Source organism: Vipera berus (assembly GCF_964194415.1).
Source record: "Vipera berus genome assembly, chromosome: 6".
NCBI classification, from domain to species: domain Eukaryota; kingdom Metazoa; phylum Chordata; class Lepidosauria; order Squamata; family Viperidae; genus Vipera; species Vipera berus.
Genome location: NC_138208.1, coordinates 1,098,038 through 1,112,411, shown reverse-complemented (window position 1 = coordinate 1,112,411; position 14,374 = coordinate 1,098,038). Strand labels below are relative to the sequence as shown.

General features: G+C 49.4%; 1 protein-coding gene across 1 annotated transcript; it reads left to right on the top strand.

Moving 5' to 3' along the window:
• Positions 1–925: 925 nt before the first annotated feature.
• LOC308669907 (cyclin-dependent kinase inhibitor 1-like) lies at positions 926–11,633 on the top strand. The gene is made up of 3 exons (XM_081330908.1): positions 926–1,039; positions 8,539–8,960; positions 10,264–11,633. Exons 2-3 carry the CDS (start codon positions 8,588–8,590, stop codon positions 10,329–10,331), a joined length of 441 nt encoding a protein of 146 aa, XP_081187034.1. The 5' UTR covers positions 926–1,039; positions 8,539–8,587; the 3' UTR covers positions 10,332–11,633.
• The last annotated feature ends 2,741 nt before the right edge of the window (positions 11,634–14,374 follow it).

Sequence of the window (14,374 nt, the reverse complement as noted above, 5' to 3'; positions counted from 1 at the left end):
CTGCTCGTACAAGCGACCTGTGCCCAAATCTCCCCCTACCACGTAGACACACATAGCCCCGTCCAGGGTTTCAGTGTGCCTTTGCTTTCTCCGCCGCCCCACCTCAGCACCTCTTCTCCTCCTGTTTGCAGGAACTGGGGAAAGAGCTGGTTGGAAAATGCCCCCCTGACGCCCTTCTAGCATCACAGACCAGGAAGGGCGACTCCCGTGTCGTGACGGTGTCGCGAAATCGTCTTGCAGGTGACAGACGCGACATCCCTGCAGCTTCTCCCGGGTGGGAGACGGGCGGCGGGGGACAATCGCCCCGATGCGCACAAATCAAGTTTTATATTTTGCTCCGAAGGAGAATTCATTCTTGCCCAACTTTTCAGTCAACACCTCCGGCCGGGCACCGGCGGTCCCGATCCCAACGGCGCTCTCCCCTTTTCGCCCGCCGCTTTTGTGTCTTGGCTTCGGGATCGGGCGACGAAAACGGCAGCAGCCCCAGATCGGGACGCTCCCAACCCAACGCCGAGCTTGCAATCTCCGCGCCTCACCTGGTTGAGCTTCTCTTCCCCACCCCCCGCCCCGCAGCTTGTGCAACGCTTCGCAACACACCCACACCCACACACACACACCCGCGCGCCCCTCCCTCTCCCCCCCGACTTTGTCCCTGTGCGCTTTTGGCTCCCTGCTTGCTTTATTTGGCAAAAGTTTTCCAGTCGGGGGGGGGGGAGGAGGGTGGAGATGGGGGGGGGGAATCCAGTCACGTTGCAAGCCCGCGTGCCGGCGGGGGCTTGGCCCGGAGCCCGGAATGAGAAAGTTAATCAAGCGCGCAGCAAAGCAACAGCTTTGCAAACTCCAGGCCGGGGGGGGGGGGATGTTGGTGGGAGGGGAGGGGAGGGGAGGGGAGGGGCAGGAGGGCGGGGGAGCAGCCGAGCGAGGCGGACGGGAGGGCGAGGGAGGCAAATTTGAAAGCGGCCGGGCTTCCTTGCGCCGTGGCTGCGCCGTTGGCTGCGCGGATCCCCAGCGACGAAGGAGCAGTGACTGCGGCTCGGAGGTAAGACCCCGGCCCCCTCTCGCAGGCTCCTGCGGCCGGAGGGGAGGGCGGGCGGGGGTCTCCCGACGGCTGGCAGTGTGTCTGTGTCTGTCTGTCTCTCTCTCTGCCTCTCTCTCTCTCTGTGTGTGTGTGTGTTTTCGTGTGTTCTGTTTTTCTGCAGCTGGAGCATCAGAGCTGCACTCTGGGTTCAGGGCAGCTCATACAAGCTGGGGCTCCCCAGGGCTGCGTTCAAAGCACCGCCTGCTTTGGATCCCACCGTCCTGGCCGCCACCCTGCCTTTTTTTGCCCCTGCGTGGACTGAGCCCAAGTCATCTCAGTAGAAGAAGCCCCAAGTACAGGTTGCGATGTTGTTGCTAAGAAGCCGCAACCGGACCAGCCTTCCAGTTGGGTGCTCCCAAATAACTGCTCTTTATAGCGTAGTTGCCTTGTCTGGTCAGACTAGCCACTTGGCTTCACTGCTATTTAAGCTCCTTGAAATCGGGAGGGGGGGAGGACCGTGGGGTCCTTGGTGCTCTCTGAGCTTGGTGGTTTTCTTGCAGACGTTTCATGACCCAAACTAGGTAACATCATCAGTGCTAGAAGGGAGGGGGCTTTGTGGAATGATGGAGGAGGAGGAGGAGGAGGAGGAGGAGGACTGTGGGGTCCTTGGTGCTGCTCTCTGTGCTTGCTTGGTTTCTTGCAGATGTTTCCTTACCTTAACTAGGTAACATCACTGGGTCAACATCAAGACTAGCCCTGATGGATAATGAAGCCCTGATCTACAGATGTATTCTCTTTTATGAGTAGGAGGAGTCAGTTCCCCCCCCCCCAGTGGATAAAAGTCCTGGATTAGTAACTGGGTGGCTGCGAGTTCTACTCCTACCTTAGGCACAAAGCTAACTGGGTGACTTTGGGCCAGCCCCTCCCTCTCAGCCCTGGGAAAAAGAGGGGAAGGCAGGTCTCCTCTGAAAATGTCACCAGGAAAACAGTGGGATTTATCTCTGGCCACCAAGAGTCAGATCTGACTCACTGGATCAGAAAAGAGAACATCGAACCGAGCAGGGGTTTCTGCTCCTTAGACAGAAAAAGGTACTTTGGAAAAAGGATGTCTATAACGCCACCAGAAACCCTGGTGTCTAATCTCATTTTCTTTTCTTCTTTTTAAGTTCTATTAGATTTTATGGGGTTAGAGATAAAATGGGGTCAGGAGTAGGGCTGGGGTCAGGACAAGTTAGGGTCAGCATTGGGGTTATCCCCCAGTAACATTTTCAATATTTAGCAAACAGAATATTGTCTGGGTACATATGTTTAAATAACAATAATTAATATAGTAATAGATAACACTAGTGAATATGATTGGTTATCATAAACAGTATTAATTAATCCATAACGTTCTTCTTACTAGTATGTGTTCAAAATTATGTATCACATTCCTTTCTCCCCGATTCGTTTTCCTAGCCATGGATAAAAGTTATCCCATGTTCTAAAGTCAACTGAATCTTCTTTCTCTTTAATCTCTAAAGCCAATCTATCCATTTCTGCACATTCTAGAACTTTCTTGGTGTCTAATCTCATTTTCAACCAGAGGTTCATGACTGAAATCCTCTTTCACCTTGCTGGAAGAAGGGATCTGAAGGAGAGGGCCCTCGCCAGCCCCTTCTGCAACCGGTGTCTCGGGTTGGAATCATTAAGACCTCTGTGCAAGCTTTGAAGACCTTAATGCTTTCCTCCAGTGAGATTTTTTGGGGTGTGTGTGAAATCATTCCTATTGCTCAATTTGTTTGAAGATTGCTGATGTCCCCCCCAAAAAAACCCAGCCCACCCGAAAACCCCACGCTCTCTCCTTTCAGGAACATCCACGGACCTTTATGATCCATGCCTCTGATTCACAGCTCCCTCAATTCTTCCTACTTGCCACCTTAAAAGCAGGTGTGAATGCTGCGCCAGAATTATGAACCCCCAATGACATGTTGTTATTTCAAGCTGTCCATCAGGAGCGAGACACCATCAACTTTCTTTATAGCCCTTTGTGCAAGATTGACTCTGTCTTTGTGACAATCTCAGCTGGACCCCAGTTCCATTTTTTCCCCAACCCACATCTTAGCCTCTGGATGGAAAAGCCTTGAGAAGCGCCTTCTAGTCATGGCAAGGGCAAAGAGGTCTTCTGACCTTCGCTGGACCAGCTTTGTCACTAGGGACATCTGATGTGGTGTGTCCTGTGTGTGTGTGTGTGTGTGTGTGTGTGTGAAAGTTGGAATGGTGGCGATTCCACAGGTCAAGCCTTGCTCTGTTTTTACACGTGTGATGCACCAATTTGACTTTCCTTTCTCTAAGGTCGCCCTTGTGGGTCACGTTCTCTAGAATTTCAACCAATTCTGCTCTTCTTCGTGCTTCTTTATCTGCCACCAGGTTGCTGATCTGGCAGCTTTCCTCCCAGAATTGGTGGGTGCTCCGTTGCTGAAGGTTTTCAAGAAAAGATTAGATAGCCATTTGTCCGGGTTGATCTAAGGACTCTGACTTGGGCAGTGGGTTGGACTAGAAGACCTCCAAGGTCCCTTTCAACCCTATGGGTCTTCTTAGTTTCAGCATATTCCGAATGTCTGCATGTATAAATGCAGTATCCATCTCTCAAAGCAAACAAGGTCAATTGTCAAAGAGAGTTCCACCTACTTTTAAATACTTTTCTGCCAAGATTCCTGTAATTTATTTCTCCCAAGTTCTTCACCAAAACTTAGAAAAGGGAAGTCATTCTCCCCTCAACCTCACATAGACCACAGCCTCATCTTGATCTTAGCAACAATATGCAACAATTTGCCACTGTCTTCCTCTGAGTGTTCTTGTTTTTTAAAAAATCCAATCTAGTTACCCACTCCAGGATTCCCCGGTCATCTCCCACAAGGACTAACCATGCCTGGTCCTGCTTAGCTTTTTCAAGATCAGTTGAGGTTGGCTGGTGTCAGTTGGTGAGACCACATAGCCTCCTCTCTGAGAAGGGCAGTTTAGGATGTCTGAGAGATCCTGAAGAGGATTCCTTGCCATCTGGATCTGGGAATTGTAGGAGTGGAAAGCCAACAGACCTGCAGGGCACCTGTTGGAGAAGGCTGTTCAGAGGAGCCCAAGTAAACCTTCTGCGGGCAGCTCCACTGCAGGAGAAGGGAGCCAGGAGGGACAAGCGGAGTCCTGCTCATCACGACATCAAGACGAGTTCGTCGTGGCTTCTCACAGCCTCCCCGGAAAGCCAGTAATTCAGGTGTAGGACCCTTCCTCGGGCTAGATCCAAAGATCAAGCCAACTCCAGTTTCAGAGCAGTTGTTTAGAAATCCCACCGAGAGAGGGCTGTGCAAAGGGGTCAGCTCCTTTCCCAAATTAAACAACCCAGAGAGGAAAATGGATCTGATTGCGTAACTTCCTTTTTCCTGGATTCCCAGACTTGGATTATCCTCACCCGGGGATTTCCGGCCATGGTTCCCATCAATGCAGCTGGGCATTTTCTAGGGAAGAGGGGTGCTCCCAAGATAGGAAACCCAGACTGACCTATCAGTGCCTGGGATGACCTGTTTGGGGGCTTTCCAGGTGATTCCACCAATTCCTGCTTAGCATAAGGTTCCACCCAGGGGAGAAGCAGTGGTGGGACTCAGCTGGTTTGCACCGCTTCGGCAGAACTGGTAGCTAATGTTTTGTCGCCCAGGCCCAGAACGGACTTCCGGAAGCGGTATCCATGCAGAGAACCGGCTGTTCACCTCTTTGAATCCCACCGCTGAGTCGAAGCTGTTGTTCTAGGCTGGGCAGCCTTGCCTGGACCCAGCCCCCCTTCAGAGGCCTGATCTCCAAGCGAGGAAAGGGCATCTCCCCCCACTTTAGGCAGGCAGAGAACTCCTTTAGTTAGGGCAGCAAGTTCTTACTGGGACCATGACAAAGCCAGCGTGCGACATGAGGAAGCCAGCTTGGTCTAGGAGGGAAGGCACCAGGCCCCATCTCAGCATGGAAGTCAGTTGAGGGACTTTGGTTTAATCACTCTCAGCCCAACATCACAGGGTTTGTGGGGAAAATAGGAAGAGGGATATGTCTGTCGTCTTGAGTTATTTGTAAAAGTAATAAAAGGCGGGATAGAAGGAAGGAAAGAGAGAGGAAGGAAGGAAGGAAGGAAGGAAGGAAGGAAGGAAGGAAGGAAGGAAGGAAGGAAGGAAGATTTTGACAGGAAGGAAGGAAGGAAGGAAGGAAGGAAGGAAGATTTTGACAGGAAGGAAGGAAGGAAGGAAGGAAGGAAGGAAGGAAGGAAGGAAGGAAGGAAGGAAGGAAGGAAGGAAGGAAGGAAGGTTTTGACCTGAAGGGAGTGGGAGGGAAGGAAGGAAGGAAGGAAGGAAGGAAGGAAGGAAGGAAGGAAGGAAGGAAGGAAGGAAGGAAGGAAGGAAGGAGAATTTTGACCTAGTGACAGAGTTGTGCCCGGCATCACCTCATTGGATGAAAAAGGTCCCATTCAAGGTTTGTCCCTTTTTGGAGTCAGGCAATTGACCTGCTCGTGGGAGCTTCTTCTGTAGCCCAGGAGAAGGTGGCAGGCAGCAGTTTGTTACTCAAGTATCACTCCTATGCTTGTTGTCATGGCAACCCCAAAGCAAGAAAAGGGGGTTGAGCAGGATCTTGCTGGATCCGGCAGGGCTTCCCTGCTGTAGAAGACCACCCACAAGCTCAACGGCAGAGGGCGGAAAAAGGCAAAACTGCATTTCCTTCCACAACGTACTTCCTTCTATGCACCATCCCTGCAAACCCAAACCTGTTTGCTGGACCCGCCGAATGCCAAGATCCCAAACCCTGGGCTAGCCTAGCCAGTAAACCCAGCCAGCCAGGTTAGTTCACGGCTTGGCTAGGAACACGTGAGACGCACACGGTGCCTCGGAAACTTGGGTCTCACCAAATAGCCACTGAGGAGTGAATTGGTCAGGCGGATAGCTGGGAAGATGATGACCAGGGTGGATTTTGTCTAGAAAAAGTTGGAATAGAAATTTGAGACTTCCTGGTTCTGAGACAATATGGTCGACTAGGAGGTGCCTATGCTGGGCTGTTCTGTTTTTGTTTTTTTGCACGATTAGATTTGGCCCCTGAGAAAAACGCAGCATTGCACAGGCTGCTGAGGTCATGTTTTCCAACCTTGGCACCTCTAAGATGTGTGGATTTCAGAATTCCCAGAATTCCCTAGCCAGCATGTCCACCCGTTAGACTTGCCAAGGTTGAGAAACGCCTGCTTCAATATTGCACCCACTTACCCTTGGCAAATTCTGTGGCCTCTGATGTCACTTATAGCCAAGAAAGGCCTGTGAATCTCTCTGAGAAGGATCCAGCGCTGTCCATTTAGCCCAGGAGTAGGCAACCTTGGCTCTGCTGGCTCAGGAATTCTGGGAGTTGAAGTCCACGAGTCATAAAAGAGCCCAGGTTGCCTACCCCTGATTTAACCAAAGGGATGTCTGCAGCAATTGAATATCTGATTGATGCCTTTGGGGCACCAAAATAGAACAACTGTTTTGTGCCCTGGTGGTGTCGTCATTGGTTAGATCCTTGATTGTGTGACTCATGGTCAGACTGGTGGAGCTTCTTAATTGGCTTTAATGGGGCGACCCCCAGAAATTTCAAGCCCACCTAGATGCGACGTGCTTCTTATGCCACACTTTATGCTGGGGGAGGGGGGGCAACCTTGTCAAATTATGGACTTCAACTCCCAGAATTCTCTCAGAATTCTGAGAGTTGAATTCTTAAAATCGACAAGGTAGGACTTTATGCCAAGGGAGGGTAATTAAAGTAGTGTGTGTGTGTGTGTGTGTGTGTGTGTGTGTGTGTGTTGGTTTCAGGGGGATCTCCTTGGGAATGTCTGCAAGAGGCAGACTTCCTGGCTGAAGACTGGAGGCTCTGCCCAACCCTGCGACAGACCTGGGCTTCCCTGTAAGGCTCTGCCCCAGATGCCTGAGTGGAGGGCACAGAGGGATGGGAGACCACCAGGACTGGCAAGTTGCACAAGGGCCTGGCAAGCCTCCTTGATCCTCTGGCTCCCGCGGCCTCCAAGGGGGGCCAGGAAGCACCAGCGCCCCCCCACGCCTTTGCCCCCCCCCGGATCCCCCATCCCGCGGCTTTCCTCCAGGACCACCGGCCCCTCCTCCCGCCCGCCCGGGGCCGCGCTCCTGCTTCCCGCGGGGAGGCCGGCTTTCGCGGGCTGCCTGGGAGCGCTTGGGCGGGCAGAGGGCGGGCAGCTTCCCGCCGCCAGAGCCGCGCAGGAGAGGATTGCCCGCTCGGGCAACCGCCGCGCCCGGCCCGCCACTCCCCCCCCCCCGGCTTCCCCCGGGCAGCCCCGGCCGCGCGGAGCCTCGTCTCGGCCCCGGGGCGGCTGGAAGCGCCTTCGCTGGCCCGGCTGGATGGGAGACCACCGGGAGATGCCCGAGGGAGGCTGGCCTGCGCGCCCCAGCGGATTCAACCGCCAGACCCCTTTTCGGCTGTAGAGATCCGAGGGTGGATCAGGACAGCCAGAGCCAGGTTGGAGCCGGGGCTCGGTCACAGGAACTCGGGGGGGGGGGAGGGGGCTGGGCTCTCCTGGAAGGGAAAAGAGGGCTTCACGGGGCTTCGTGGCAGGCTTGGATTTGGCTCCGTGCTGAGCAGGGACCGCCCCCCCCCAACCCCGCGCTCTCAAGACGTTTTCCAACCACACCACACACAAACACACACACACACACACACACACACCCGTGTCTCCGGGACCAGGGCAGGCAGCTTGATCTGCCCCACGTCGAGGGAAGGATGGCCTGGGTGAGCAGGGGATGGAAATGAAGGCCTCAGGAATGTTCAGCCTTAAGAAAAAGAAGTCTGGGGGGATCCTCGAGTTATGACTAAAAAGGTGGACATAATGGCTGAGGCAGTATGATTGAAGCTCTGCTGGATGGGTGAATGGATGGAGGAAGGAAGGAAGGAAGGTAGGTGAGAACATAAATGGAAGGAGAAGAGGAGGGAAGGGGGAGGGAGGGAGGGAGGGAGGGAAGAAAAAAGGAATATTAGAAGGGGAAGGAAGGGGAAGGGAAGGAAGGAGGGAGGGAGGGAAGGAAAGAAGGAAAGAAAGGGAGGGAGGGAAGGAAGGAATCAAATGGATTCCTCTGAGGCAATGTTTCTCAACTTTGAGAAGTATGGACTTCAACTCCCAAAATTTCCCAGCCAGCAGGTTGAAAAAAACACTGCTGTAAGGCAGGGGTCCCCAGCCCCCAGTCTGTGCACCACACCGGTCCGCGGCCTGCCAGCAACCGGTCCGCACAAACAAGCAAAGCCCCATCCGTGGGATGCAGGCAGCACACAAAACCACGCACCCCCGCCGTCAGTGGAAAAACCTCCCTCCACGGAAGCGGTCCCTGGGGGGCAGGGGGGGCGCTACTCTTAAGATATTGTCCCTATTGCCAGGAGGGCGATATGTCAGAGACAGAGCCTCAGTACTTAATTTTCCCCTTTGAGAATCAAAGAAACCAATCTTGGTTTTGTCTATTTGATCTCCACAGGTCCTGGGTGTTTGAGGCTGTCTTCAACCACGGGCAGCAGGGAGAGAAGATGGAGCAGGTTTTGGCAAAAGCAGCTCCCACCAGGAGGAATCTTTTCGGACCAGTGGACCACGAACGTTTGCAGCAGGAGTTCCAGAGCCTGATGAGATCCAGCATGGAACAGGCGAAGCAGCGGTGGAACTTTGACTTCTTCCGGGACGTGCCCATCGTGGGCCTGCTCCAGTGGGAAGAGCTGCAGGGCCACGAGGTTCCTGCCTTCTACCACGCGCACGTGGCCAGGGAGCCTCGCCCGCCTCTGCAGCCCGTGAACAGGACTCTGGACAGAGAAGGACAAGTTCATCCCCTGGGCAGAGGCGCAGAAAGAGCCAGACCGATCAAGACAGCCACCGGAGCGAAGAAGCGAAGACAGACATATTTGACAGGTATGTCGAGGTTTTTCAGCCCAGACGCTTCAGATTCAGGCTGCAGTTCCACAGGGCGAAGGGGAAGCAAAACAAGGACTCGGTCAGGCATACTCAAAAGGTGAAAGTGGCAGGAGTCCGCTAGAATAGCCAGAAAGAAACGTATCCAAGTAACAGCTTTAAAAAAGCACCCTGAGAATTATAGATCATAAATGGGCCAAGTTTGAAGATCCCTGGTTTAGGATCTTTCCCTTCAATACCCTTTGAGTATGATTAGTCTTCAAAAGAAATCCAGGTGACCTTGTTAAGTTGGTCAGATAAAAGCTGGATAACGACGTGCAGATGGGCTGCCTGGATGTTTTATGAAAGGAAACATACACAGGGTAAGCAACAGGTGACCGTGGGAAAGTCAAAAAAGTCAGGATGGCGACACTGCATGCACACTGAATTTTCCACTCTTTGTTTACCAGCAACCATTTTTGTTTTAAAAAAAACCTTGTTTTATGTCCCTTTTTTATACGCCAGTGTGATGTTAGTGATGACTTACAAAGCCCTACATGGCATGGGTCCGGATTACCTACGGCAACACCTGCGGCCGGCGTCAACTTCCCTCCGCCCTGTGCGTTCCCACAGAGAGGGCCTCCTCGGGGTGCCTCCGATCAGAGAATGTCGACTGGTGGCCCCCAGGGGGAGAGCCTTCTCTGTGGGCGCGCCAGACCTATGGAACCGCTTGCCGGTTGAGCTCCGGACGACCCCCGACCTTCGCTCCTTCCGGCGTGATCTAAAAACGCATCTATTTGAGCAGTCTGACCTGGTCTGATGGGTTAGGGTTGGGGTTTTAAATACATCTTAATTATTGTTTTAACCTTGGGCATTTATTTAATCGCTTTTAACTTTTGTATCTTGTTTTTGTATTTATTGCCCTGTACACCGCCCTGAGTCCTTCGGGAGAAGGGCGGTATAAAAATATAATAAATAAATAAAATAAATAAATACATGTGCAGGACGGGGATTAATTGTGCAGCTGCAATTGCCGTCTTCAGTGCAGACCCCTTGATAGAAACTTAGTCGTTTCTTTTTTGTTGTTTCTTAGTTGTTTATTTTTTTTTAAAATGCAGGAATGTAACTGGGAGTTGGTTTTATGGAGAGGGGTTTTTTTTTCCAAAAATAGGACAATGCACATCTTGAGTTTTCCCCCTCCAAAAATCTACCATCTCCTTTTTTGTAAGATTTCCGCCCTGCTCACTCTGGAGAAATGTTTCCATGTATCACTTCTTGTTATTACTTGTTGGTTTGGATTTATTTATTTATTTATTTATTGCAGATTATTATACAACAAAGAAGCAGATCAGAACAGATATGCAAACACCTGTAAAGAAATTGGCCTTCTAAACTGGAGCATCATAGGGTGGATCGTTTCCCAGACTTTTTTTTCCCCCTAAAAGAACTTCCAAGCTTATACAAGACTTCAGAATGAAATATACCTAGAACTAACACTTTGTAGCTTTGCATAGAAGAACAGTGAAAATGGGAACAGTTATTAAAAGAACAGCAAACTCTTATGAAATGGCAGTCCATCCAAATAAACTGAACAGCTCAGGAGGCTTTTTTTTGTTTAAAGGATTGTCAAATATGAAAAAGAAGGATCGGAACAACCATCCCATTTCAGAAAGTATTGCTTATCGTAACACTGTCAGAAGTGTTTAAAATACTGCACATGCACAAATGGTGAGCAGCGTTGTACCACTTTCCATGTTGTATTTTTTTAATTGTTAAATATATTAAGGTTTCATCTGGGTGTGAAAAGCAGAAAGGTTTTACCAACTTACCGTAGTCAATGTAAGTTTTAAAAATGGAGTCAGCACCTCCGTTTCTCGATTTGAATCCCAACTATTACTTACAGGAGCAGAATCAGGCCCTGCAGCTTCCATTCAGATGTTACCTCTTTTACCATTTAGTCCAGGTGCCTGATACACACAAAAGGGGTGGGGTTTGATCACACAATGGCTAGCACACCTTGATTTTTTTTTAATGCAAAATGCTGCAGATGTATCTTGTCGCTGGAAAAACCTAGGAAAATGTGTTTTGCAGCCTGCTTTCTGGCGTTCTCTGTCATTTGGACCTGATTTCTTTCCATAGCAATATGTCTTGATTGCAGTAAAAATATGTGTTTAATCACATGCATGAGTTGCGTGCTTTAGATTTGGTGAAGCTGGGCTTAAAAGCAGGCAAAGGTGGAATAACACAAGCCTGTCCATATTTTGCTAAATTGGTATTAACTATGAATTGGCTTTATTCAGTTGCATTTGGGAAAAACCGTCAGATGTCCCCCAGATTAAAGCATAAATCCTGCATTGTATCTTCTGCGTTACATTTTGTCATGAACTCACTGGTTTTGGAAGAATATCATGATGGTACAATATAATACACGGGTCTTCAAAGTGGTCATAAATCCACTTTTTTCAGTGCCATTGTAACTTACTAAATGAACTCTACTAAACTACGGTACTAAAGCTTCTCCTAATGTCTGAAGCGATTCTTATTATAGTAGAATACATTATGTTTCCAAAATGTATTTTGCAGTGGGGATTGCAGTAGTAATACTGGAGTAAGGAATTTATGTTAATGCTTGTGGGTGATACCTCTTGGCTATGACCTGTGGATGTTTTCAGGGTTTTCAATAAAAATTTTGATTTTTCCAATGTTGTATTGATGCTGATGTCGTGGTTCCGACAGATGAAACTCTTCAAAAGAACCTCGAGGCATTGTTTCCCTTAAAGGATATTTTATTCGAGTAGCATAATATCGGCACTTACATAATCGAAGCCCAAAACTGAATTCCCCTCCCCTGGGCACCTAGTATCAAAGCACAATTCCCTCCTCCAATTTACAGTCATAAATCACGTTCTCCAATTAGCTTGAAGCTTGGGTTTCCTCTCCAGCTCTCCAGCCCGCCAATTCTTTATCAGCTCTGGGCTCAGTAACCTTGATTCTCAGGCTAAGTTTAGTGTTGTTATGTCTAGCTGGACTTTCATTCACATCCCACCCCCCCCAGCATCATCTAACTCTAAAAGCGAAAGGGGAAAAGATGGCTACATTTCCATCTGTTGTCAATGCAAAAACATCCGATGTTAGCAGCGTTGACAGCTTCCAGGGGAGCCTCTCCGCATTCTGGCCTTTAACACCAATTCCCCAATTTTTATTTTGTGCTTTTAGTTTTTGCCAACAACGCATCCCAAATGATCAAACAATAGCAAGTCAACCCAGACACAAGATGAGCCCGTTGCATTGAACCAGGGAAGATGTTTCAGTGAAATAAAACAGTTGTTTTCAGAATGATCCTCAGGGATCTTCTGCATTCCAGGAGAAAAGGAGATTTTGCTAGGTAGATCTACCCTACCTTGTGGCTTTTGGCACAACAAAAACAGATCTGGAAGGCAAGAACCAAGTCTTGGATCACCCGTGACGCCCTCAATTTAATACATTTCTGAATTCACTCCTAAAGTTGTTTGGTGGCATCCTAGAGAAACTATGGGTTCCTCTGAGGCTCTTCTAAGATTCCTCCATCATTTATGGATTAATGCATTTCTTCTTCTGCTTCCTATTCTGCAACCAAAGCATGAGTAGCCACTGACTGGCTCAGGAATGACCACCACTAAAAGTAAGTGGGCAACTTCAAGAGTGCCACCAACAGCTGAGGTCCAAGAATATCCCTCCTCCCAACTGCATATTTGCTCTTCTAGGGAGATGAAACCCCATCCATAGTCAACTAATCTCCAATTCAAGGTTTTCCTGCACCTCCATCTTGTCTGGGTTTCATTCCAGCTTGTTCCCGTCCATCTAGCCCATTATCGGTTCGAGCATATTGATAGCCCCTCACGCCAGAGTTTGGGATGCAATCCTATCAACATCCTATCAACAAGATGAAAGCATCCTGTAGGACACTGTCCCGAGGCTATGGCCTAGCTCGGGGGTCTTCAAACTTGGCCCTTTGATGACTTGTGGACTTCAACTCCCAGAATTCCTCAGCCAGGCTGAGGAATTCTGGGAGTTGAAGTCCACAAGTCATCAAAGGGCCAAGTTTGAAGACCCCTGAGCTAGCTCCTCGGCAGTCTCAACTAGAGGTAAGCCAACAGAAAAGACTTCCTTCTGGTTGTAGGTCCTTCACTCAGATGACTAAAGTAGCTTCCATCCCATATCCCAGCTACAGTTCCAGGTGACCTACAGTGACCATACCATCCAGAGAGGTTGCAAAGCCATCCCTTTTTAAACTGTGAAGCTCAGCCGACGGGTTTCTCCGTGTAAGCTATTCCACAGGTTTAATTTTAGATTTAAATATCACAGGCCCTTGCTTTGAATATTTGTGCAATGCTTTCCACTTGCTTTCTGAGGGAGGTTATGAATTAAACACTCTTCCGTAGGTCAGCTCACTGGAAGATTTAGAGGATAGGCTTGGCAGTTGTAAACATTTGTAACCCCAGATGACCTACTCATTCCTGATTCCACCCAGGTTCTTGGCAGGTGTTCAGATCTCCTGGCAAAGGCTTCAGACATCCGCAGTGATGGACGCCAACAGATTGTTTTGTCTGTAGATGTGGCAGAGATGAGGAAGTTCAGAATTGGCTGCCCTGTTAATATGTTCCTCACAAAATATGAAATTCCACACCTTCTCTGCCAGGAATTTACCAGAATTAGATTTCTGCAAAATAACACTGCTTCCCAGGATGTTGTTTGTCTTCCTAACCTTTTGTCTGTAGCTTGACACGAATTTTAAATGTTGGCCACAGCAGGAACGGTTAGACTTCTCTTGGAATTGTAGCTACAAGAGACAAAGGCAATTAGAGGACAGAAGGGAAGGGAAGGGAAGGGAAGGGAAGGGAAGGGAAGGAAAGGAAAGGGAAGGGAAGGGAAGGAAAGGAAAGGAAAGGAAAGGAAAGGAAAGGAAAGGAAAGGAAAGGAAAGGAAAGGAAAGGAAAGGAAAGGAAAGGAAGGGAAGGGAAGGGAAGGGAAGGGAAGGGAAGGGAAGGGAAGGGAAGGGAAGGGAAAAAAAAGGAACAGATTTGCAGTGCTTGAATCAGATGGCTAAAAGATCAACCTCTCCTCCTATCTACACAATGTTGATAAGCCAGCTAGATAAAACATTGCAATGTCCCCGTTCAGCAACACTGGAGTTCAAACAGATGATACAACTACGGATATGTCAAACTGGACTGGGCAACCAATGATGGTTTGATTGCAGGGCCCCCTCTGACGTGAGGACAGACTTGCCTTTTATACAAACAGTGAGGCATTTGCCCCCTAATCCAGAGCTCCAGAAAAATCAGAAGGTATGTCCACAGTATACAAAGTTTTCAAATGGAAAAAAGCCAAGCTTCTGCCCTAGCTCTAGATTTAGTTAATCTGTTCATAATTATCCCTGTATGCTTCCAATTTTG